At 29.3% G+C, this 26,079-nt stretch overlaps 5 protein-coding genes across 6 annotated transcripts; all 5 read left to right on the top strand.

Moving 5' to 3' along the window:
- Positions 1–27: 27 nt before the first annotated feature.
- On the top strand, positions 28–9,225 carry LOC145191251 (RNA-binding motif protein, X-linked 2-like). 2 transcript variants are annotated; one of them, XM_090066358.1, is made up of 6 exons: positions 28–156; positions 2,774–2,831; positions 2,980–3,089; positions 4,428–4,479; positions 8,149–8,278; positions 8,385–9,225. In XM_090066358.1, the coding sequence occupies exons 2-6, from the start codon at positions 2,818–2,820 to the stop codon at positions 8,847–8,849; spliced, it is 771 nt and encodes a 256-aa protein (XP_089922484.1). In that variant the 5' UTR covers positions 28–156; positions 2,774–2,817; the 3' UTR covers positions 8,850–9,225. The 2 variants fall into 2 exon arrangements, with proteins under 2 accessions (XP_089922484.1, XP_089922485.1); XM_090066359.1 differs by lacking the exon at positions 28–156 and adding an exon at positions 2,499–2,555.
- LOC149881856 (uncharacterized) lies at positions 889–1,830 on the top strand. Its single transcript, XM_090065853.1, has one exon. The coding sequence runs from the start codon at positions 889–891 to the stop codon at positions 1,828–1,830; it is 942 nt and encodes a 313-aa protein (XP_089921979.1).
- Positions 9,078–10,965, top strand: LOC145191252 (YEATS domain-containing protein 4-like). The gene is made up of 3 exons (XM_080068304.2): positions 9,078–9,327; positions 10,229–10,366; positions 10,558–10,965. The coding sequence occupies exons 1-3, from the start codon at positions 9,142–9,144 to the stop codon at positions 10,909–10,911; spliced, it is 678 nt and encodes a 225-aa protein (XP_079924430.2). The 5' UTR covers positions 9,078–9,141; the 3' UTR covers positions 10,912–10,965.
- A 247-nt stretch (positions 10,966–11,212) lies between these two features.
- On the top strand, positions 11,213–24,598 carry LOC145191441 (uncharacterized). Its single transcript, XM_090066360.1, has 7 exons — positions 11,213–11,368; positions 15,522–15,618; positions 16,124–16,369; positions 16,491–16,581; positions 19,382–19,443; positions 19,531–19,633; positions 24,261–24,598. Exons 2-7 carry the CDS (start codon positions 15,525–15,527, stop codon positions 24,367–24,369), a joined length of 705 nt encoding a protein of 234 aa, XP_089922486.1. The 5' UTR covers positions 11,213–11,368; positions 15,522–15,524; the 3' UTR covers positions 24,370–24,598.
- LOC149881855 (uncharacterized) lies at positions 21,415–23,309 on the top strand. Its single transcript, XM_090066357.1, has 2 exons — positions 21,415–21,686; positions 22,002–23,309. Exon 2 carries the CDS (start codon positions 22,311–22,313, stop codon positions 23,109–23,111), a length of 801 nt encoding a protein of 266 aa, XP_089922483.1. The 5' UTR covers positions 21,415–21,686; positions 22,002–22,310; the 3' UTR covers positions 23,112–23,309.
- Positions 24,599–26,079: the final 1,481 nt, after the last annotated feature.

The following is a 26,079-nucleotide window of genomic DNA, read 5'->3' as shown; positions in this document are numbered from 1 at the left end:
CTTCATTGTAAATCTATTGTATTGTATATTTATATAGGTTTATTGTAAATCTTTTCTAGTTTATATATCTCAAAGGTTTAGTAGTATATTTTAATCAAAATACATGATCATAAAGTTCTAATGACTAGTTTTAATTATTGCTAAGTTAACTTAATGGTAAGTAAGGAGCATTGTATTTCTAATGAGTTCCCTACAAAAATAGTATTTTGTAAGATAAATGTAATTTTGTTTCTAGATATCCTTTAAAAGATGTTGTGGGCGCTACTCCACTTTCTCCCCCCCCTAATTTTATGATTGATTCTGATAGAGAATTTTATGCTGATTAAGAATCGTATAAAAACATGGGTCTCAAAATCAACGGAAAGTGCTCTAATCTGATGTCGAAAGTACAAAAATATACCACAAATCGCTAATATTCGCCATCTTGAAAAGTGATTTTTTTTTGTTTAAAAGTTATCCTTTCAAAGTATCAACAGCCTGGTTTTTATTTTTTATATAAAAGATTTCGAATAAAAGAACAAAGAACCGGTGCGTTAAGTTTCATAATCAGGTGTATTGGCCGCATTTTTTTTCTCTTACCAGGTAATGAAATTCAATGGCATTTACTCTTATCGCGTCAATTTGCTTCAACTGGATTCTTAGTTTGTTAGCTTGAGTGTCTTTTAAAACTTTTGTCAAATAAGTTGAAAAATTCTTTCATTGATTATATTTTACAATTCACTTTAAAACAAGATAAAAATTTTTTAATTATAAAAATAATTCTTTAAAACTATTGACTTTCTTTTAAAACTTCAAGTTAACCCCCCGTGAATTCATTTTCATTATGTTTGTCATATAAAAAGGAGTACTTCAGAATAGTTTTTCTGCTTCTTCATTTATCTACATATCATGGCTCTTCGAAGACCAACAATAGACGTTTTTGACTCACTTTCTTTGACAGAAATAGGAGCAAAATTCAAATACGATATCGAAGCTACAATTCACTGGTGCAGAACTTATGGTTTACTCGCTGAAAGCATGAATTGTAGTGTATGTAACGTGCCCTGCACACAGCAAACAAAGAATGGGTCAGTTGATCAAGTTATTTGGAGATGTCCAGTCAAGCGCTGCAAAAGAACCTTTAACATTAGAAAAGGCAGCTTCTTTGAGAAATCTCACCTACAATTGTGGCAAATATTGGGCTTAACTTACGCTTGGAGTAGAAGTGCAGGTAAGAGCCGGGGATTATCAATAAGTGATTTAAGGCAAGAGTTAAATATCGGAAACGACAGCACCATTGTTGATTGGAATCAATTTTGCAGAGACATTTGCGTCTCATATTTCCTCAATAACCCTGATCCAATAGGCGGTCCAGGGTGCATTGTTGAAATAGATGAATCTGTTTTTTGTCGAAGAAAATATCAAGTTGGTAGAATAATCCCGCAGCAGTGGATATTTGGTGGGTATGAACCTGCAACGAAGAAAGGCTTTTTGATTCCTGTCCAGAACCGCGATGCTGCAACATTAATTCCTATCATACATCAATGGATACTTCCTGGCTCTATTGTCTGGAGTGACATGTGGAGAGCATATAATGATTTGCAAGCTCCAGCATATTTACATGGTACCGTTAACCACACCCTCAACTTTGTAGATCCACAGACAGGTGTAACAACAAATCACGTGGAAGCTATGTGGTGTCGAGCAAAAGCAAAATTCAAATCAATGATGGGGCCAACTAATCGCGAAATGGTAGCTGATTATTTATCCGAGTTTATGTGGATGCAGAGATTTTCCGAACACCGGTTTTTTCACTTTTGGGATCAAGTTTTAACAGCATATCCTGTTTGACATCCTGTGTGCATCAAACGTAACATACATTATAATTCATGCCTAAGGTTGTGTAAATCAAAAAACGGCTATTTTCATAGCCACACAAAATTATTAAGAACATTTTTTGCAAAGAACATTAAGAAAGCCCTTTTTTGTTACTCTATGAAAGTTTGCCTTTCCAATTAATTTTTTTCTTTAATAACAAAAAAAAAAAAAATAACCGAAAAAATAATCGTAAATTCTGTTACAAAACTAAATTTCATAAGAAGGAATCGCAATTTCGCAAGAGCGACACGTTTTATAACTTTATAACTCGATCGTCTGCCTGATAGCTCTGGAAAGAACTTACGCGTCTATATTAGCCATTCCAGACGATTTTTTTATAATTCAAATAAACATATACAATGATTCTTACGTCGCGAAAATAAAAATAAAAAACGTCATAAAATATGCGAAGGAATATAGATATATATATACATAATTTCTGTATACAAATCCTTAGAATCTATTCTTCAAAAAAACATAAATAAATACTTGTTATAAAAAGAGAAAAGAAAAGAAAAAGAAAATTTCGTGTTTTTTGTCAAACGTCAGATGTTTTTCGTTGAGCCGTGGAATCGCTATCTATATTAAACCAGAAAAAATTCCTTATAGTAAAAACCAGGCTGGCAATGTTTTGCGGTTAAAAACAATATCAACCGTAAAGTTAGTGAATTCAAGATGGCGAATATTAGCGATTTGTGGTATATTTTTGTACTTTCGACATCAGATTAGAGCACTTTCCGTTGATTTTGAGACCCATGTTTTTATACGATTCTTAATCAGCATAAAATTCTCTATCAGAATCAATCATAAAATTAGGGGGGGGGGGGGAGAAAGTGGAGTAGCGCCGATGTTGTGTCATGATATATGTATTTTATGAATAATTTTTCATGCTTTTCAACATTTTAATTTTTTATAGTTATTTGAGCGTTTTTGATAAAAGTATATGAATGCTTAAGAGAAATGAACCCATTAACGTGAGTACTTTATTCCCAACTATTATGCAAAGCTGCATGCATAGTTTATTCATGTTGGTATATAAAAAGAAAAGTTATTATATAAATAAGATCTTTTAAATTGATAAGAATTTTTATAGTGACAGCTTTTATATTGTTTTGTTTATAGAAATGTGAGAAATATTGGTAAACTTAATGACCAAGATTTGCAAAATGGGATTTTTGATCACAACCTTTCATGGCATTCTCAGTACAAAGATAGTGCTTTTATTTTTTTAGGTAGTTTAAGTTATTAATGCTTCATTTACTACTGCAAAAATGAAATATTTTATTTGGAAGCTAATACATTTTTCAATAAAAAGACTATCTAACATTTTTAGAATCTAAAATTCTTTATTATTATAAGTATAATTAGTTTAACAACTGTATTTTAATAAAATGTAAATTTCACACATGTGAAATTTGATTTATTACATGCAAAATCTAATTTAATTATTTTAGTGTTTTCAGGCCCTTTGACTGCTTGTCAAACCTTCAGTTGAAGCAAAAAAAACAGACTATTACATTTCACAATACAGTTTTCCAAAACAAATAAAAGTTTAAGTTTTGGCTTTCAAGAATTATTTTTATGATTTTCAACAGTTTGTTGTAAAAAGCAAGAAATTATACAAGTTTACTTAAGCTAAATATTATAAAACCTTTATTAATCCATTAGAAATATTGTAATTGATGATGCCAAAGATATTCAAGGGGTTTTCAAAGCCTTATTGAAGAATTTAAAAAGTGAAAATTTTTTTTTCTAATAAGAACATGTTGTTAGATTTTAATTAATTCAGTTATTGATCACCCAATCCAACATTTGTGGCTATGTGATAGCTTGGTAAATGTTGACTTCCAAATGATCCAAAGTCATTGACATAAGTTTTGTTTGTTAACAAAGCTATTCGTTCAAAAATACGTCTTGTCTAAGAAGATGATTTTTTGATTCTGAAGTTCTCAAAGGCCCAATCAGCTAACTCCAAATACAATCTGTGATTTTTTGAGTTTAACTATTGAGACATGCGACTTCAAAAACGTATAGGCCCAATTTTTTACAAAAAATTCTCTGAATTGACTTCTGAGAAAGCTCTAATTGTTCTGATTATTGTAACAACATCTTGAGTAATTAAAGGAAAAATCAATGAAATTAACAATCATCATCATCATCATCATCATCATCATCATCATCATCATCATCATCATCATCATCATCATCATCATCTAGATTTTCATCTAACTAGTTGTAATTTCGCTTTCTATTTCAATGAAAACACTCCATGGTTTGTGTTAAATAAATCTTTAAATAGATTCTTTAGTGATAGTTGATTAAACTCAAAAGCCATTCATTTTCCCGAGTTAAACCAAAAGTTAGCTAATTACTTTTAAATAACAAGTCAGAAAATTAAAAACTTTTCATTTTTTAATACAAAACTGTTCATTTTGTAATACAATAGCTGTAATAATGACATAATAATTTGATGAACCTTCAATAAGGTTGTAATTGCAGTTATCATAGTTCTTAACAGCAGTATACATCTACAATTTTGTTAACTTATGAGAACTTGTGTAAATTTTCAGGTGGTTTACCCTATGATTTGACAGAAGGTGATGTTCTGGCTGTTTTTTCTCAGTAAGCAACTTAACTTCTTCCTATTTTTATGTTTAGAATTATTTTTTACTAAAAATATTATAGGTTTTTTTAATTTGGTTCAGTAGATTTTTATTATTAGAATTGAAACAGGTAGATTCTTTTTATGTAAAACAACCAGGGTTGACAAAGTGAGTAAGTAGTAACTGCCAAATTTGTTAAAAGTCCTGGTTTCTTTAGAGTGCTTATCACCTTTGATTAACTATTGTATAATTTTTATTATCATTCAAAGGTTATTTTATGCAGGTATAAGTAGAAAAACCAGGAAGTTAAAATGTTTAAAGCAGAGTATTTTCAGCAAAATAGTAATTAAATATTTTTTGTAATAATGTTTTTGTTAATAAAGTGTTGTTTTTTTTCTTTTTAAATTTGTCACTTTTATTTTAATTGATTTGATTTTTGTCTTTGGATTCTTTAGTGCATAATAAGTGTTTAATATTTTAAGAAAAGAATCTAAACATTTTTACACACAAAAACATTAAGTTTCTGAGTGTTCAGAAAAGAATAAGTGAAAAGTAAAAGAAGTTGTAAAAGGCTTTAAAGAAAAAAGTTTAGTTTTAAAGAGTTACAGTTTTTTTAAGAAACTTAAAAGTAAAAAACTTAACAAACATTCGGTTACATAAACAACGTAAATAAAGATCTAATTAAAATTTAGAAAATGATGTTTTATATATGTTATGTCTACAATATGGTCTATGCAGATAAATGTGGTACAGCATGTGTAGCAGGTAAAACTGACCTTTATTTTTTTCCCCCAAATTTATGGAATTGAAATAATAATGTAATAAGTTTGTATCCTCAGTAAGTAAGACCTTTTAGCTCTAAAAACCTTAAATAATTATTCTAAAACATTGCAAAATTTGTTTATAATAAACCAACCTCATTTTCTTTTTTTGTGCAGATATCTACTTTCAAAATATCTTGAAATATTATTGCATGACCAACATGAGCAAGTTATTTTGGTTATGAGTTTTATGAGTTTTATTTTACTGAACAACTCAAACAGTCTCATACTTGGTGTGAAATTCACATGGGTGAAAAACTATTTAGTGTATAAGTTTTACTTGCTGTATACTGGTATAGTAATTAAAACTTTTTTTTGCAAAAATCATTTGAACAGTACAACTGTTTCTTTTTCATCTAAGATAAAAGAGCAGCATACTTTTTTCTGAGATAATGTATAATATATTTTGTAACTGTATAATTATTTTTATTGAATTATTCATAAATGCCCATGTATAAGGCTATTACAAAAGTTATTGTCTCTCTTCTAATTTACTTAACATGAACAATTTCTTTTCCTTACTTTTTCTCTTTGTGTGATCATGATAAAGCCCAAAGAAAATAAATGCTAAAACAGTATATGATGATAAACAGGGAATAATTCTTGGGATTTTATTATGGATATGATATTTTTGCAAAAAAAAAACGTCAGTAGTTTTTATAATTTTGCTGAGGAATTTAACTAAAAAACTTTTGTTTAATTTCTCATAAAAATAAAAGGTTTACATATTGAGTATAATTTAAAATTAAAACTTCAAACTGGAAACCTAAAACTTCCACTTCAAGCTGGATCTTTAAAGTGAGGGGTTTTATATGATCTCTTTTTAAAAGATATTTTTTTGAGGCCTTTTTACATATATCCTATATCCACTTGGCCCAAATTAAAAAGTTTTGCTCTCATCAGACAACAAAATATTATTTTTCAGGCAGGCCAATTTGCATGCATTTTTGCAAAATGAAATCTTGCTAACATGCCTTTTTTTCAGAAAACTTCTCTTGGGCTTCTGACAATTAATTTACTTTTTACTAACTGCTTAGGTACTGTTCTTAAAGAAAGGGTTAAATCTAAATCTTTAATATGGGAAAAGTTACAAAAGGATGGGCAACAGCAGCACATTTTGTTAATCTGTCTTCATGGTCACTTGTTTTTCTTTTTCAGCCCTTATTTAACCTGCATTGTTCCATTTTAAAGCATTTCTGATCAATAATTTGATAATAAAATGCCTTTTTAATGCACTACAGTGCGTGCCACAGTACTATGTAGCATGACCTATAGTTTCTATTTATAAAATAAATTTATTTAATTTTTTTATGTATTTCCTTAAATTAACACTAAAGCTAATCTTACCTCTAATTAATATTACTAAAAACAAATAACAAACATCTTATATAAAAATGTTAATAAGAAACATTAGATGTTATTTTAACCAAGAAATCTAAGTATGTTCATATTTAAAATTCAGGAATTCTCCAAAGTAACTTGAGCAGTTTCATTATTCAATGTTTGTATTACTGTTATACCTAAATTTATTAGCTATCTCAATATAGAACACTTTAAAATTACTTTCAACAATGAGTTTGAATTCAAACTGGTAGAACATTTAAAGGACTTAGATAATCGATTATTAGGACTTTTTTGGTATGATTTTTTTTTGTATGATTTAATGGAAGATTTGAAAATATGTTGGTTGAAGAAGAAAAAAAAGATTGCAGGCATAAATTTTTTAATGGGTTTAAAGACCAACTCCTGAATTTAGTTTTGTGAACACTGCAAGGTCTGCAAGATCATTTTTTAAATGTTAGCAGAGTTTACTGAAAAACATAATCTTGCAGCATCAAAGATATACAATCCTAATGATGAAACTAATGACATCTGGAGAAAGAGTCAGATACATTAGGTTAATGTTTCCTATGAATGTACCTAAGTATTTCATTCCTCCACTCTTTATATTTTCTCATAAAAAATGGATAAAATTAAATGTATATATTTGCATTGTAATTCCATGTAGCAGAGACCAGATAAATAGAGACATTTTTCTCAAGTGGTTGGAACATTTTCAAAAACAAGTTTAAGCATCTCAAATAAACCTAATCTGTTAAATTTGGATGGGCATCACATAACAAGTTATGGGTTATTAAATATCCTAGAAACCATTAAATTCATATGCTAAGCTGTTGTCCTCACACTACTTACAAGTACTACACAGATCCTTTATAAAACCTTCAAGGCTACTTTTAGTGAAGCATCAACTAAATGGATGAATCTTATAGCCAAATGACAGATTATGATATTGAAGGTTTAGTTGTCCAGTGCATTTACAAAAGCTACATGGTCGGAAATAGCTTAAAGTGGATTTAAATACACTGGCATATTTCCATTCAATCAAAAAATCAAATATTCCAAGACAATTTAAGCCAACAGTAGTTAATAAGCTATCAACAGCTAGCTATACCCTTCCCTCTAAAACAATACCATAGCTGCTATACAACTGGATTCAGTGCTTTATTTGTAAAGATTTGGCACAGAAAACTTGTTTAGATATTCCATGACTGACTACCTTTCAAAAGAAAAGTAGAGAATTACTTTTAAATAAATAATGTAAAAAGTAGAATATGTAAGCATAACCAAATAGAACAAAGAAGCAGTAGAAAAATCAAACTTGATCAAATTTAGTTGTACATAATTACAAAATTCATTTTTTATTTGAAATTTAGTGTTAAAAAATTATGTAAGTTTCTGCTTTTAAAGGGTTTTCTTAACACATAAATTTCTCAAAACTTTTTTTAAAAATCTTTCAAATAAAAATAGAGAAACTGCTCTTTTTATTTGATTCCACTAATGATAAATTTATTTCTATTTCTTTTAAGATATGGTGAAATTGTCAACATAAACTTAGTTCGTGACAAAAAGACAGGAAAATTCAAAGGCTATGGTTTCTTATGCTATGAAGATCAGAGAAGTACAATTCTGGCAGTTGACAATTTTAACGGAATTAAAGTATGAGATTTTTTTCAAATGCTTTTAAGAATAATTTAATCTTCTTGTCTTGAAGACAGTTGTTAATGTTTATTAATATCTTCCATTCTACTAAAATAATTTATAGCTTGGTGGAAGAACTATACGAGTTGATCATGTTAGTGAATACAGGCGACCAAAAGGTGATGAAAAGGATGAGTCTGGTAAATACAAAGAGAAAGTTGAAGTTTCTTGTGCACCTCGAACACCTTCACCAGAAGTAGATCAAGGTGACGAATTAGAAAAACACAAGAAGAAGAAGAAAGAGAAAAAAAGAAAAAAAGAAAAGAAAAATAAGAAAAACAAGAAAAAAAAGATAGAAGAAAATAAGGCTTTTGAAAATGTTAATGTTTTAAGAAAAAGGCATACTGATGCTCCTTTACATTTACACAACCATTCACAGCACAAAAACTTAACTTCAGAAATAACCAAAGATGAATTTAGTTATAATTCATTAACAAGTCAGAAAGTTGTAAAGAAAGATAGACTCCATGATAAAAGACATTCCAGAAGCCGATCTAGGAGTCAAGGCAGAGATTACTACAAAGAGTAAATTTCCTTAAACATTTTATTTTTGGTGAAAAGAGTTTTTGTTGTAAACAATTGAGTTTGAAATATTTTAAATGTTTCAAAAGTTTGTGTAAAAATTTTTAAAATCTATTTGTGTTAGGCTTCAATTATCTTATTTTATAAAAAATTTGGTCTTTTAATTAATGTAAAATAGATTCAGAATTTTTTTTTGATCTTCCATTATTTGTAGTTTTTGATCAGTATTTTTCACATTTAGACTACATTAATGTATTCAGTTAAAGTTGTTTTGTTGTGTATTATCATAACTTTTAAAGATGTCTGAATCTTCTCCAGTGGAAAGTGCTAGGGCAAGAGGAAAGACTGTTGTCAAGCAAATTGTATTTGGGAATGAATCAAAATATTTTGGGAAAAAAAGAGAAAGTGATGGTCACACTCACTCCTGGACTGTGTATGTGAAACCATTTATTGAAACTGAAGATTTATCATCATTTGTTAAAAAGGTAGTGTTCATGAATCAGTTTAATGATAAAAAAAAGCTCTTTTTATTACCTTAAACATGCCTAATATATGTTTTTTATATGTTTTAAAATAAATAACACAAGTAACTATTCTTAAGTCATCTTGATTTATGCTCCAAAAGCACTCTGCCATCATGTATCTGTCCCAACGTCATTGTCTTTTAAATCTTGGCGAAACTCCTCTCTTTACTCTTCACTCAGATCTCCAAGATCTGAGTGAAGAGTAAATTTACTCTTTGTAGTAATCTCTGTCTTGACTCCTAACAAAGAGGTTTAAACAGGACCAGTATTATGTGTGTGAGCAAAAAATGAGAGCAAAAAGTGTCAGTTCTCAGGTCCTTAACAAATTGTATAGAGAAACCAAGTTTAAGAAAGAAAAACATTTTTAAATTGTTGTTTTTATCAGAGTGAAGCAACACATATAACAAAAAGAAGCCATACATGTGACAAAGAGGATTAAACAGGACCAGTATTATGTGTGTGCTATTTAAAAAAACCCTGTATTATATGTTTAATCTGAAAAAAAATAAATATGATCACCTTTTTGTAATTATTATTTGAAATATTTATTTAAATTAAATTTTTCAGAAAAAATCGAGCATGAAATTAAAAAATTAAATTTTTCACAAAAAATAGAGCATGGTGATGAACACTGAGGTCAGATTTGAATCCACATGAAAAAATAGTAAAAAAGTTTAAATATCAACAGAAAAGTTTTTTTTTTGTTTGTTGCCCTCTGAAATTAATTTGAAATATAGTTTTGTAATTACAAACTTTCTGAAGTTAATTTTTGTTTAAATTAATGCAACAGCAATTCATAGAGAAATACAACCAATTTGTTTAAGATATGTATAATTTCATAGGAGTTACTAACTTTTTTTAGGTTCAATTTAAGTTACATGAAAGTTACACAGATGCTTTGCGTACAGTTGCTAAACCACCATATCAAGTCACAGAAACAGGGTGGGGAGAGTTTGAAGTTATTATAAAAGTATACTTCATTGATGCAGCTGAGAGACCTGTGAGTAAAACATAGTTTTTTTAACAAAAAAAAATTTTTCTCTAAGTTTAAACATCAAACTTTCTCTTAACCCAGATTGTTAATGGAGCATTTTTTTTTGAGATTGATAGTCAATTCAAGGTTTAAGTGCTATCAATTTCAAATTAAAGTGTTTTTTTTTTTAAATCTTTTGATAAAGGTTATGATTTTAGGTGACTCTATATCATCTTTTGAAGTTGTTTTCAAATCCTCTTCTCGCCAATCAACCACATGTTGGTACACAAGGCCAACTTGTCTCTGAATATTATGATGAAATTATTTTTCATGACCCAAGCATATTTCTTTATAAACAGTTAACTACTCCAAAAATATCAACAGCTGTTCGTAAACATGAAACTGATTGGAAGTCAAAAGGAAGTAAGACTCTAACTTCCATAAAATCTGCAAAAAAAAGAGTTGCTGAAGAAATTGCACAGGTAAATGAAAGGTTAAAGAAAAGAAAAATTGCTATTCAAAAATTAAAAGAAGAAATACAGAAGATTGAAAAACAAAATCATAAACAATAAGATTTATTGTAAGAATGTGCTAGAATATTCATATGAACTACCAAGTAAACACAACAAGGGTCTTTTATTTGTTGCCAATAAATTATGATTTTAGAATCTTTTCACATTTAGTTAATTACATAAAATTTTAATTGCCGAAAATATTTTCCTAATTTTTTTCTTTTTTCATTAGGGAAATGTCAGAGGCATTTTCCTAATGAAAAAAGAAAAATATGGTAATCTTTTATCTTAAATATATATCTTTCTTGCTAAATATAATGGGTGTTACAGCAAAACTATAAAATCTTAAACATAATGTTAGGTTTAAAGGAGTTATGAACAATCATACTATATTGGCATTATATTGTTAACATGATACTAATCAAGTTATAAATGGTGCAAAAAAGCATGGCAATGTGTTATGAAACATGGAAAGTACTAATGCTTGTGAATTTTTTCTGCAACACCTATTTCAGATGTTTGTTTTTTTTCATTTTTTTATCTTGTGTTTTTTTTGTTTATTTTTTTGTCAAAATTTTTTTACTAATTACCTTTACATAAATAAGTGGTGTTACGTGAATAAGTGGTGTTACGTGAATAAGTGGTGTTACGTGAATAAGTGGTGTTACGTGAATAAGTGGTGTTACGTGAATAAGTGGTGTTACGTGAATAAGTGGTGTTACGTGAATAAGTGGTGTTACGTGAATAAGTGGTGTTACGTGAATAAGTGGTGTTACGTGAATAAGTGGTGTTACGTGAATAAGTGGTGTTACGTGAATAAGTGGTGTTACGTGAATAAGTGGTGTTACATAAATAAGTGGTGTTACGTGAATAAGTGGTGTTACGTGAATAAGTGGTGTTACGTGAATAAGTGATATGAACTAGAAGTGTGAAATTTAGATAAGGGAATGTGAGGTATGGTAGCGAACACTTTGTTTTTTGCATATTGCTCTCTCAAAAATCAGTATTTTTTACAATTCGAAAAGCAGACAGTTGCATCCATTGAGCATATTTCTGTCCAAACTGATTGTTAAAATTGAGTGAAATTTTATAGTTCTTGGTGCACAGCATTGATTTTTTTGAATTTCAAAAATTGTAAGGCAACTAAAACAATATGTAGATGTGAAAACTATTTATTTAAACAATTGGAAATGATGTAAAATGATAAAAATGATGATTTTTATCATTTTACATAATTCGGTGGTTGGCTTCATCACCTGTCAACCGCAATTGCATTTTTTGCTGGTGTTCCAATCTCCAGCGTCCCAACTGATTTTAATGCTACACCTGGAGATGATATCGAAGTGGCAAAACTCAGCATGCTGCTTGATGCACTGGCTATTGCAGAACACTCAGAAGTGATGACTCCTTCGTGCGCAGCAGTTGAGGTCACTATATTGTGATCTGGTAAAACAAAGATATGGTGCTAATCTTCTGGATCATCGCCTTCTTTGCCAAATAGATTTTCACCACTTAATCTGGCAGCTACATAATCACTTTCAGAAAAAACATTTGGATTAAATCTTATGATACTCTCTGCTTGTTCAGCCATTTTCGTCGCACGAAGGTAGATATTTGACACCAATCTTTTTAGTATATTTATATGCCAAGCTCCTTAGTTCTTTAATGCTCAAATCATAAAAGCAAGCTGGTATGAAGGAGGTAATTAATCAGTTCCTTTCCTTGTTGAGTACTCAAGATCTGATTCACAAGCATAAAAAGAAAATTAACATTTCATATAAAAAAAATTTAAAACAAGAAAAAGAAAGAAACAATTGAAAAGAAATCAAAACTTACTGGTTTTGGACTGATCACAGAGAAATCAAACAAAATATTCCTCACCACATAGTCAGTTTCTTTTGAAACATGAATATTTACTTTGTGGAATTTACCAATGTAGCCTGTATGGTTTCCAGAATTGCATTTGCTTTAACAACAGATGCCTTGGAATTGCCATAAATTTTCACCATTTTGACTGCCTTCAACATTTGGTCTAAGTCAATTGTTTTTTCTAATTTTGTTTTATGTGATGTGTCAAAAAAAAAGGAAAAAAAAACTAAAAAATCACAATAATGCTAATACAAATGCCACAGAATATGTCGTTTGCCAATAATATACACCACTATACACAAAAAAATGATCCGCCATCAGACCTTAGAAAAATTCTGCCACCATACCTTACAAGCTAGTGTTGGAAGCATGTGATGTCACTTTTATGTGGTGCAAATGGAGACAAAATTAACATAACCAAAAATGTTGAGGAAGGTCTAAATAATACCTTATTAGAGATATCCAATAAAACTTTGTTGTTTTTTTTTTCAATACTTTTTTATTCAAAATCACAAAAAATCACAATGTACACATCCGCTTGGTATGACTGTGGCATATAGAATGTCAGCACAATAAAAGACATTGACCCTTGTGATATAGTGTGTAACAAATGTCGTTACATGTGAGATTTTACTAATCTGCCATCATACCTTACACGGCACTATTCCTCTATACATATATATGTTAAGGTTATGACTTTTTTCTGATCATATTCCTGGGTCATAGATCAATGAACACTATATTGGGTAAAGGCTTTAATTGTTTTACAGTTGAAATTTTTTAATACTAATTTTTGTAAATGGAGAGTACTTATGTAGTTTTTAAGCATGTAACAATTTATTGTTACAGCGTAACACGCTAAATTAGAAATAAGTATAAGATTACAAGCTGAAATAGCAATTCTATAAGAACAAACAGCTACTGCATAAAAAAGAATGTGAAGTATTTAGTCCAATTAAAGCATAGTATACAATTCTTATGTTTTGCTAAACAAAATAAATATAAGCTTTAGGTTCTCTTTCTTTTTACAGACGTTGAAAAGTTCTTGAAGCCACTTGATTGCCCATTCTGCACATTGATTTATTTTGGGTATTTCCAGTCTTGATGGTTCCTGACTCTAAAACTTTTTCACAGAGTTTAACGCTTTCTTGTGAACTTGCAAGCTACTACATAGCTTCTGATAATCACCTGAATCGTACATTTGGTCAGTAAACCAATGATCTGACCATGCATAAGAGATGAATTAACAAATATTAAGTAGTGAGTCTCTTCTCTCTGGTAGAAGTGTAAATGCCAAAAGAGCTAATATTACTCAGGAATTCTCTGTTGCATTACTTAAGTTTGGTATTTTCTGAAACTTCACTTTAGAAAATACTCCAGATTTTTCAAAAAGCTGGAAAACTCGAGCTAAATAAAATAGAAACTTCATGTCATTATGCCATCCTGCTGTTTCAGTAATTACTTTTTTACCATTCTTGAATTTTATCCTGAGCTGTTTGTAAATCTTTACAAGTTGCAGGATAAAAGAATGATTGTTATGTCTTTGACAATCGTTTCTGCTTTTCTGTCTGGTAGATCTAGTGCTTGTAACTTAACTTCTCTTTGTTCATTCTTCAACACTAACACTTGATATTCTTGGTGATTAATATATTTTCCCATCAAAATGTAGTGACCAGTTTTCAGAATGTAATGTTCTCTTCAATTCTTCTTTAAATTTAGTAGCTTCTTAAATAGTGGATATGAACATGCTAGATTCCCCATCTTGAGATAACTGCTGATAAATGGTTGCTGCTTTTCTGGTTGACAACTTTGAAGATGTTGCTGATTTGGTTGCAGTTCACCATCTTTTTGTGATGTCAAAAAGTTCACATAATAAATCATATTTTTCCTGTTTTACACATTTATTCTAAGTCTTCAGCACTTGATCCAGTTTTGTGTGTACAATTTGAATTGATAAATTTGGTAAATTTGTTACTTCTTTCTATGTTTGATGAATTCCCCCAGGAACATATAGCAACCAACAATTTGCACTTTGAGTGGTATCCTGCTGTTATTTTTCAATGATTTTTCTTCAAGTGGAACAGTTCTTCTTTTCCTATGTGGCTCATGAAATCGTACAAGATTCTTTGTCCAAATCATCTTATTTCTTTCAGTAGTGGAAACACTTCTCTTATATGACATTATGAATGAAAACTATACTTAGATATATTTTTGAAAAACAGTAATGATTAGTTAGGATTGATCTATCAGACAGCTCGTATACTATAAATCATGCTAATTTCCATACTTCTAGAAGACTCCAGAAAGTGCTAAAAAGTTCCAGAGGTTCATAAAAATATCAAGAGCATTTAAGAAAATTCCCTAAAGTTCCCAGGGGGTTCAAGAAAGTTTTAGAAGGATGCAAAAAACTATACTTATACTGTTTGCAACTATTATTTACATACCATTTTAGAAATATATTGTTATACATGTCCTTTTTAAAAACAAAAGCAAATAAAAACCGTTTTCATTATCTTTGAGCATAAATTCATCAATTTATGTATGTTATGTATGTATGTATGTATGTATGTATGTATGTATGTATGTATGTATGTATGTATGTATGTATGTATGTATGTATGTATGTATGTATGTATGTATGTTTGTATGTATGTATGTATGTATGTATGTATGTATGTATGTATGTATGTATGTATGTATGTATGTATGTATGTATGTATGTATGTATGTATGTATGTATGGTATGTATGTATGTATGTATGTATGTATATAAAATGTACTTATATTGAATTAATTTTTAGAAAATGATTATGATAATAAAGTATTTATATATAACATGGTTGTTGCTATGCAAGAGTGTAATTCAAGGGACCTCAGAAAATTCAACAACTTCGCAAGGTTAACTTTATTGTGTTGTTTATTTTTTGGTTCCTTTTAGTTTGTACTTAAGAAACATTTTGAATATCATTATTGTTATTATTTTATTAAGAAAATTTTTTTTTGGACTTTTTGATGCTTTTTAATCATTATCATTAATTAACTAGACAAATCAAATGTTTTTATAGAATTTGCTTTTTAGGAATTCATTAATTGCTATTTTTATTTTGTTTTTACTATGAGCCAGAAGTATCTATGATTTTTTTGATTTTCAGGAACTTTTTCTGAAGTTCCAGCAACATTTCAATTAAAAGCAGTTTTATGACAAATTTTAAATCTTTAAGTGTTTTTTCTTTAAAAAGTTTACACTATATTTACCAGTAGTAGTAATAGTGTATATCAGTAAGAGTTATTGTGTGGTAAGAATATTAATATTGTAGTATTTGTGTAAGATAACAAATTATACCAAGTTTATTCACTTAAAGTATTCACTATGTGAAAATGCTTCTTAAATTTCATTTAATAGGTTTTTTTAGTTCTTCCTACTTCTCTTTAAATCCATCAACATCGGTTTTATCAGTTAATAAGTCTCAAAATGAGACCTCTACAAATCAATCATCAGTAAATGGGGTTTTATCTCTTTCCACTCACTCCACTGCAACCACTGAAACAAATTTAATCTCTACGAGTAGTATATCAAGTCCCATTAATGTTTCACCTAACACCGCTGGCACTGGAAACTCTTCAACTATTCTTGCTTCTTCAATTCTAGGTAAATTTAAGATAGTATTTAATTGAATATAATAATTTTAAATTATAAAGCAATTTAATTTTAAATTTTCTTTCAGAAAAAATTGTTTTTGAAATATTTAGACTTTTTATTGATGCTCTAGAATCCATAAAATGCAGTGATGATAATAAAACTTTTTGTGAGAATGGCGGTCGCTGTTTTCATGATAAGTTAACAAAAACTGATGGTTGTGTGTAAGTTAAACATTTTTCTATTGAAATGATGTGTATGCATCTATGTTAATGCATATATAAATATTAGGGTGGTTCAAAAATAGGTCATTGTAAAATTTCAACTAGAGTGGAAGCTTATAAGGTGCCCAGATATTGGTTTTATATATAAATTTTTTTTTTTTTTTTTTTTCGTTAATGTTCAAGGGTGGCCCACAGGCCCTAAACTTTTTAATTTTGATGATTTTTATCAATTTTTCAGAAATTTCAACGCCCGTGGGCCACCCTAAAACAATGGAAAAAAAAAAAAAAAAAATCATCAGTAAACTCAGAATGAGTAATAGAAACAAATAAAAATGCACTCTTAATAAAATTTTTTATGTAAAAATTCTGAATGAACTTGAAAAAATTAGGAAAACCGAATATTTTGCTTTTTCAATCGATTTCTTTTGTAATTTCAATCATTTTCTAATGATTACATTTTTATCATTTTTTACAGTTAAACCATCAAAAGTTTTAAATATCATACCACAATATTGCATTTTATATATAAATTTGAGAAAATATTTTTAAAAAATCCTTTTTTTTGTTGATCATGGTACAGTTTTGTTGACTAAAAAGTCAAATAATGCTGGAAGTAGCATTTGCTGCAAGATCGTTCTTCTTGGATCCTTGTTTACTTCTCTTGTAGACATGGTTAAACAATAACATATTTTGCCTCTTTTCCTCCTTATTGGATTTCATAATAAGCTCCTGAACCAATTTGATAGCTCTCTCAGAAGAATCATTGACTACATCTAGAAATTTGATGGTAGTCTCAAACTCTAGATAAAAATCATTCAGCTCCCAGAACTGTGAAGGGGTTTTAAGCCACTGCACTTCCCTCTTCCCATGGCCAATCTTATCAAAGATTAGCCAAGATTCCTCAGTAACAAGAGATGCTAGGGATGGAGGCTGATCTTGGGAGTAGTCTAGTGAGTGAAGAACCTTCTTATCTACTTCAATACGCTCCAGTTTGAAGGCATTGGGTCTGTGCAAATGAGTACTATAGAGTTTCTGAGCTAACTCGTCTCTATCAGGGTAATTCTTATCAGCTAAAAACAAGGTAAAATGAATCATTCATTCTAGTACATTATTTTGCTGTTAACTATTTTTGTATGTATTTTAATGTTTAAAAACAATAATTAATAAAATACAGGATGGGAAATCAAGAAAAGATTACCAGGAGTTAGTTGAGCTCTCTTTGATGATTGTTACTAAGGAGGAGAGGTTCAGGTTTTATATGCCTGGACCTGTACACCATGCCAGGTTCATGGCTAAAGCCTTGTACTATCTGAAAATGTACCTTCTACTCGATCATATTCCTGGTCTAACTAAAGAGAACAAAGAGGAAATATCTGATATGGCTATGTTTGTCAGTATAATTTATGCTAAATGGTTCCTTAGAGCTGAGTTCCCAGCTGCTTCTCCATATCAGGTAAAAATAATAAAGGTTTAGAATAAAAATAAAAATAAAAACATGTAAACTATAATGATAGAATATTGCTTATTTACGTTAAATTTTGTATAGGATATAAAAGCCCTCTGGGAAATGAAGAGGTTTATGGAAATAAATCTTCCTGGAGCGACTGAAGTAGTTCGATAATGTCAAAGCACGACTGGTACTTAAGTCCAGTTCTAGTTGTGTTTGCTTTAGCTGATAAGAATTACCCTGATAGAGACGAGTTAGCTCAGAAACTCTATAGTACTCATTTGCACAGACCCAATGCCTTCAAACTGGAGCGTATTGAAGTAGATAAGAAGGTTCTTCACTCACTAGACTACTCCCAAGATCAGCCTCCATCCCTAGCATCTCTTGTTACTGAGGAATCTTGGCTAATCTTTGATAAGATTGGCCATGGGAAGAGGGAAGTGCAGTGGCTTAAAACCCCTTCACAGTTCTGGGAGCTGAATGATTTTTATCTAGAGTTTGAGACTACCATCAAATTTCTAGATGTAGTCAATGATTCTTCTGAGAGAGCTATCAAATTGGTTCAGGAGCTTATTATGAAATCCAATAAGGAGGAAAAGAGGCAAAATATGTTATTGTTTAACCATGTCTACAAGAGAAGTAAACAAGGATCCAAGAAGAACGATCTTGCAGCAAATGCTACTTCCAGCATTATTTGACTTTTTAGTCAACAAAACTGTACCATGATCAACAAAAAAAAGGATTTTTTAAAAATATTTTCTCAAATTTATATATAAAATGCAATATTGTGGTATGATATTTAAAACTTTTGATGGTTTAACTGTAAAAAATGATAAAAATGTAATCATTAGAAAATGATTGAAATTACAAAAGAAATCGATTGAAAAAGCAAAATATTCGGTTTTCCTAATTTTTTCAAGTTCATTCAGAATTTTTACATAAAAAATTTTATTAAGAGTGCATTTTTATTTGTTTCTATTACTCATTCTGAGTTTACTGATGATTTTTTTTTTTTTTTTTTCCATTGTTTTAGGGTGGCCCACGGGCGTTGAAATTTCTGAAAAATTGATAAAAATCATCAAAATTAAAAAGTTTAGGGCCTGTGGGCCACCCTTGAACATTAACGAAAAAAAAAAAAAAAAAAAATTTATATATAAAACCAATATCTGGGCACCTTATAAGCTTCCACTCTAGTTGAAATTTTACAATGACCTATTTTTGAACCACCCTAATAAATATAGATGTTATCATACACTTTTTTTTTTTTTTAATATATATTTTATTAAAAACCAGCATTCGTAACTTTTTTTCTATTTTCTTTTAACTCTTTAATATCTTTAAAATCTCTTTTAGTTGTTCAAATAGTTTTTATGGAAATAAATGTCAATATAAAGCTGAAAAAGCCATTCCACATGGTCAGTATATTTTGTTTCTTATTAAAATAATTTTGATATTTAGTTACTTTTAAATTCACGATCAAATCTTCTGAACATTTTTTGTAGTATACAAGCAGTTAGCATATGGCTTCGGTGGAACAACAATGTTTTTGTTGTTGGTTGTCATTGTTTTAACCTGTTGTTGTTCAAAAAGCAGATTGAAAAATAAGTAAATTTTTTTTTTTTTTTTATAATACACATATTTTTTTAAATATTAAAAAGATATTGAATAATTGGATTTGTAAAAGTTTCTTACCATATAAAAAAAGACCCTAAACCTGCTATAAACTGTTGTAGGCTTGTTAAGCCACAAGCAGCCGTTGGTTTCAGTTGAATTGGCTCATGGCTAGTGTGGTTGTACATTGTATTAAGTCAGCTTATTAACTATAGATTTAAAAACCAATTTGTTTCAAACTTATGAAAAATGATCCTGAAAGACTCTTCACTGGATGCTGATTCAGGAAATTGAGTGGAAGGCTAAGACAGTTCAGAATTACCTGGAACTGCCTGGAACCACCTGGAAAAGAGGCCCTTTTAAAAACTTTTAGGGAAAATCTATAAAATTAAAAAAAAAAGTGATTAAAGTTGCTAAATTATTATTGTTAATATTAGTTATAACACTACTAATTATAGGTATTATTGTCATATTAATAAAAACTTTGGTTGTTATGATAACAATAAAATTAAATGAATAGGCAGGTCCTTTGGATTTCTCAGGATTTTAGAATTTATGAACTTAAAAAAAGTTTTTCAAGCATTTTCGTGAACTTTTATAAAAAATAGCTTCATGTAATTGTCTACTTACTGTAAATTACGGAAGCAATGTTAAATGATCATTGGCGTAATAGTAATTTCAACAAAAAGATGTAAAGGAAGCTTTTAAACATATCAGCTGTGGAAAAGTTTTTTAAAAAAGTTAACTCTCTTTGTTTAAATGTTCAAATGAAAAATGAAACTGCAGGTTGCCAATCTTTTTCTATTAGCAAATTTTACCCATCTGTTTTTAAATTCGCTAAAAAAAAAAATTTAAAACAAGATTTGATTTTTTTTTCAAGTTGTTTAGAATTAAATCTGGAAAACATTCCGCTCATGTTACAATATCTCACGTTACAACATCTCACGTTACAACATCTCATGACAACATCTCACATTACAACATCTCACTTACAACATCTCACGTTACAACATCTCATGACAACACCTCACGTTACAACATCTCACGTTACAACATCTCATGACAACATCTCACGTTACAACATCTCACGTTACAACATCTCACGTTACAACATCTCATGACAATTCTTGTTTTATTTTTTGAAATTGTTATCTTTATTTAACGCTCAAGATTTTAATTTTGTTTAACTGGTGTTCTATTTTTATTCGGTAGAAATATGTAAAATCAGGAGTCGCATATTTTAATTTGACCTTGCGACGTGTTTTCTCTGGAAGCTCTTGGGTCTATGTGATCACCTGTAAAAATTGTCACATATTTATGTAGTTAAAAATTTTTACATAGTTATCTAGTTATGAATTCTATTACAATATTACAATTGTTATATAATTAGAAATAAAATTATAAAATTGTAATAGAATTTAGCATATCGTCGTTGTCGCAAGCATAGCGCGTCCAAAAAAATAAATTTTACAGGACAGACAAAAAACTGTTTATTTTGTCAATATCATGTTATCATCTACAAATCTTTGTAAATTCAATAACCTTGTAGCAATACTTGAAACATAATTAAGCAATTTTTTTTTTCATTTAGACGTTATTTTGTAAATTTTGGACAAGTGATTTACCTCAATTTTTTGACTTAAGTGGTTTGCTTGCGACAACGACGATATTATAATTGAATTTGTAAGTATTGAAAAATAGAAATCTCAAAATGAATAGACACATCCCGAATTCCAATGATGTAACGTTACGGCTACCTGAAATCGAGGCGAACCATGACAAAAATTTTAGATGTGAAAAAAACATTATGCTTTCAAAATTTAAAAAAAGATCTCAACTGTAACTCTAAATGATTTTTTAAATACTGAAGAAGCTATTCCTCTTGTTTTGTCAGAAGACTTATCTGAAAGTGATTGTTTAGAAGAAAGTAATGTTTTTATACCGTATAAATTCACAAAGATAAATCAAAAGTATCTTTTACATAACAAATGGGGCAAAAGCTTGAAAGAAATGCCCTTGTTTACCATAAAGGAATTTCAAAATTATCGTAAATTAAGTGGTAAATCAAAAGTACTGTGAATTAAAAAAACACTTTTAAGAGGTAGGAAATTCCAAGATGAGCGTTATATTTTATCAGACACAATATTTACATATTCTGCAAAAAATGTATTTCAAGCTAAAGGATTGTGTAAAGCGAGTATGAAAAAGGAAAAAAGGGAAGTTATTGTACACCTATCAAAAATGTCGTCCCATGTTATGTATGCTTACTGTTCTTGTCCAGCAGGATTGAGTGGATATTGTAACCATGTAATGGCTTTGTTGTTAGAATTAGCTGATTACTCTATGAAATTTCTTAAAAAAGCCAACTGAAATTTCTTGTACAAGTAAACAACGACAATGGGCATACCTTGTTAAAAAAATATAAGAAAAGCTCCTGTAATGAGCTCAACTGTTAAGAGAGAAAATAATAAGCGTGGTATATACTCTACATTGTATGACCCAAGACTTTTTTTTAATGAACATCACATGAACTTAAAAGTGTTAAAGTTGCAAAAAAAACTTATTGAAGTTGACTACAAAATTGGGTTTTTCCCATGTTGTGCCACCCATTCACACTTACAAATATGTAAATACAAGATTTGGTCAATTTGCAACAGGCTCACCTCTTAGTATGCATTTGCAAGTTGTTGAACCTTATTTTGAAATAATATCAAATATACAAAAGTTTGCTAAAGATGAATCTGCTTTTCAAGAACCAGAAATTGAATTTGAGTATTTACTCTTAAAAGAAATAAATGATGACTATAATGACATCATCCCAAATTGTACATTTTCTTTTGAAAAGAAACACTATTTAGAAAAAATAAAAGTTACATATTTAGAGCCAAAAGATATTGAAAAAACAACAGTTTTACAAAATTTGTCAGATAAGTGGCTTGCAATACGAAGAAACAAAATTACTTCTAGCAATGCTCACAAAGTATATATTAAAACCAAAACCCTTGACAGTCTAATATCCATCTTTACACAAAAATATAATTTATTTGATTCTAAACTTTTTGAAAGAGCTGTACAACATGGTAAAGAGTTTGAACCTATTGCTAGAGATATTTATAAAGACATTATGGAACACAAACTTAATCATTCTATAAAATGCAGAGAAACAGGGATTGTTATGCAACCTAAATTACCATGGCTTGCAGCGTCACCTGATGGTATGTTAATTAATGGAGAGTTGAATAATGAAATTGGGTTAATAGAAATAAAATGTCCTTGGTCAAAGAGAAACTTTACACCCAAAGAATTAGTCCTCGACAAATCTTTTTATGTGAAAATAAAAAGTGACAATCCAGTCTTGCGAAAAAAACATGAAAATGGATATTACACTCAAATACAAATGGCTCTAGACATATCACAAGTAACATTTTGTGATTTCATTGTTTATACATTCCAAGGATGCATTATTATTTGAATTCCTTTTGATATAATGTACTTTAAAGATGTTGTAAATAAACTAAACTTATTTTTTATCAAATATCTTTTACTTGTTATCGTAGAACTTGAGACTAATGAAGTTGAACAATAAATTATATGACAAACAAAATATTATTATTTAAAAGCAGTTTTTTTATTTCATTATTAAAAAGTAAATTCTTTTAGTTTAAAAAAATATTCTTTTTTCTGTATCTTTTATTAATGGTGATTGAAAGTTTTCAAGGAGACAAATAATAGTCAAAATTTGATTTACTGAACCATGCAAAGATAGAGATATTTCATTACGAATTATTTTATATCGCATGCTCTATATGTATTCTTACAGATGCAATAGTTTGGCTTTTTTTAACCTCATCTTATATCCATATTTTTTATATTCTTTTTTTAAGTAATGAAAAAAAACATTATTAAGATTAACAACAATAAACAAACATAAAAAACATCATGTTCCAAAATATTTTTGTGGCAAATAAAAAACAAAAAAAGTTAAAATGTTTTATTTTGAAAATTAATATTTTGTCATGGTTCGCCTCGATTTCAGGTAGCCGTAACATTACATCATTGGAATTCGGGATGTGTCTATTCTATTGGTTTAGAGAAACACGAGAATAATTTAGAATTATTCGAGCGGGACGCCAACCAATCTAAAGATGAGTTTCCACTCATCCGTTTTTACTACGGGAAAGGCAAATGGAAGGGAAAATTAATCACGTGAGCGTGCGCAGTTTGTAATTTAATTTTGAAAGTTAACCACTGCGTATGCTCAAATGATTAATTTTCCCATCCCTTTCCTTTTCCCGTAGCTAAACGGATTAGTGGAAGCTCAACTTAAAACGATTGTTTATAATCTTTATCTTACTGATTAACAATTGCTAGAATTTGTTGCATCTGCCACCTTTGTTCTCCTCTTTAGCGAAGTAGGTCTTTAGGATTTCACTTAAGGAATGTACCTTTACAACAATTGCAAGTTTGTTACTGACTTACAATGGTTTCATGTAAAAAATATACATTTTCTAAACATCAAGCATTACGGCTAAAACTCGATCCCCTTCAAGTTTTAGTTTTATAAATTGTAACGCATGAATAAGTTTAATGTTAAGAACTTAATTTGCTTTTTTATTCATAGCTCATCGTATGATTACTCTAAGGAACTAGATGATTTCACGATCGCTAACAAACGCGCAAGTGTAGTTAAACCATCAGTTCTAAACGCTTACGACGTGTACGCTACTTAGAAGTGATCTCGTCATAACAAGTTTGTGTAAACTGGTGTAGGTATAAGTCGTTTTTATATTTAAAAAAAAAATTATTAAAAAATATATTTAAAAATTAGATTTAATTACATTTTAATCAGAAATATTTTAATATTAGATTACAACTGATTTATTGTTACATTAGTTTTATATGTTTAACTTAATGCGGGAGTTTTTTGTTTTTTTTTGCGAATGATGCAACCGCATTTTGCTGCATCGTTCAACAACTCTTGAATTCACATTATTTCTCGGGGGAAAAAAAAAATCCGTTTCTAAGCGTGAAAGGTGTTTTTTATTTATTAATTTGTTTTCTTAAAAAGATTTTAGTATATATTTAGATTTAAAAATTTTTAATTCAACAAAATGTTTAGATATCAGAATTTATAATATATATTTTAGATAAAATATTTTTATAAAATGATTTTGTTATATATCAAAGAATAAACTTAAAAAATGAAAAACTTCTTGTTGTTAAATTACTTATTTTTTCTTTAATTATGATAATAGACCCATCCTCCTCCTCCCCCCTCCCCCCTCTTAAATGAACATATACAGGGTCGCCCAAAAGTCACAACACCATATTAAAGTGGATAAGCTTATTTATTTCTTATAAATTCACATTTATTCTTTTATACTCAGAACACAATCTTCTTAATAAATTTTTATTTAGTTTTAAAAAGTACATCCTTTAATTTATTCACGGATTTGGCCTTCAATGGCTGAATGGTTCGAGGAATGTTGCGGTACACTATCTTTAGATACCCCCATGAAGAAAATTCTGGAATAGTTAAGTCCGGTGAGTGTGGTGGCCAACTAATTTCAACGTTTCGCGAAACTATACTTCTCCCAAAAATTTGCCGTAAGAGTTCATTGCAGGCGTGTTTTATGGGCAGATAAACCATATAGCTGCCACCCTAGCAGGATCTACTTTTTTTTTGCTAATCTTCAAAGAAAAGCCTTTCCTGCAGTTACACCGCACCGTCTCACTATTTTTACGGAATGCAGACTACGTTGGTGGGCTGCTCTTGGATTTTCTGTCACCCAGAATCTCAAGTTTTGTTTAATAGCAATCCATTTCGGAGGATGTGGGTCTCGTTGCCATTTATTGGTGTTGTGACCAAAACTAAAAATTGTTATTAACTTAACTAAAAAAAATCGTAACTAAAATTAGTCGATTAACTTTTTAGTCTAACTAAAGTTAGTCGACTGACATTTTAGCGTAACTAATATTAGGCAACTAACTTTGTAGTCTAACTGAATTTAGTCGACTAATTTTTTAGTCTTACTAAATTTAGTCGGCTAAATTTTTAATTTGCGAAAAATATATTGTTACTGTTACCCAAAAAATACTTTTTTAAAATCTTGTTATGCGTTAGTTGTGAAGTGGTTTGAGCGCTATGTTTTTAATAACAAATTACTGTAAGTTACAGTTTGCATATGCAGGGCATCTGTTTCAACGTTCGATTTTCAGAGTTTTTCAGGTTTTTGGAGAAAGGTTTGCGACATACACTTGAAATTTTTTAATAGTAATAAAACTTATCTATTTAGTCTCCTCATTATTAAGTACTTGTTTTAACTTTCAATAAAAAGCGGTTCAGATCTGGATTTTTTCAATTTCTAATTAAAATAAATTATAAATTACAAAACACAAGTGAAATCAATTTATAAAAAAAATGGTGCCATATTTTTGAA

This window comes from Hydra viridissima, unplaced genomic scaffold (genome assembly GCF_058129835.1).
Source record: "Hydra viridissima isolate aposymbiotic clone 2 unplaced genomic scaffold, HvirCarnegie_v1 scaffold_11, whole genome shotgun sequence".
Lineage (NCBI taxonomy): Eukaryota > Metazoa > Cnidaria > Hydrozoa > Anthoathecata > Hydridae > Hydra > Hydra viridissima.
The sequence above is the reverse complement of the archived record's forward strand: the minus strand, read 5'-3'. Positions and strand labels throughout refer to the sequence as shown.

Coding starts and splice junctions, on each gene's coding strand:
- LOC149881855 (XM_090066357.1), top strand. CDS start 22,311: ATGCATTTGCAAGTTGTTGAACCTTATTTTGAAATAATATCAAATATA.
- LOC145191441 (XM_090066360.1), top strand. CDS start 15,525: ATGATTATGATAATAAAGTATTTATATATAACATGGTTGTTGCTATGC. Junction 15,619..16,123: donor AAATTCAACAACTTCGCAAG/GTTAACTTTATT, acceptor TTCATTTAATAG/GTTTTTTTAGTTCTTCCTAC. Junction 16,582..19,381: donor ACAAAAACTGATGGTTGTGT/GTAAGTTAAACA, acceptor AATCTCTTTTAG/TTGTTCAAATAGTTTTTATG.
- LOC145191251 (XM_090066358.1), top strand. Junction 4,480..8,148: donor GTTCTGGCTGTTTTTTCTCA/GTAAGCAACTTA, acceptor ATTTCTTTTAAG/ATATGGTGAAATTGTCAACA. Junction 8,279..8,384: donor ACAATTTTAACGGAATTAAA/GTATGAGATTTT, acceptor AATAATTTATAG/CTTGGTGGAAGAACTATACG.
- LOC145191252 (XM_080068304.2), top strand. CDS start 9,142: ATGTCTGAATCTTCTCCAGTGGAAAGTGCTAGGGCAAGAGGAAAGACT. Junction 9,328..10,228: donor TATCATCATTTGTTAAAAAG/GTAGTGTTCATG, acceptor AACTTTTTTTAG/GTTCAATTTAAGTTACATGA. Junction 10,367..10,557: donor TTGATGCAGCTGAGAGACCT/GTGAGTAAAACA, acceptor TTATGATTTTAG/GTGACTCTATATCATCTTTT.
- LOC149881856 (XM_090065853.1), top strand. CDS start 889: ATGGCTCTTCGAAGACCAACAATAGACGTTTTTGACTCACTTTCTTTG.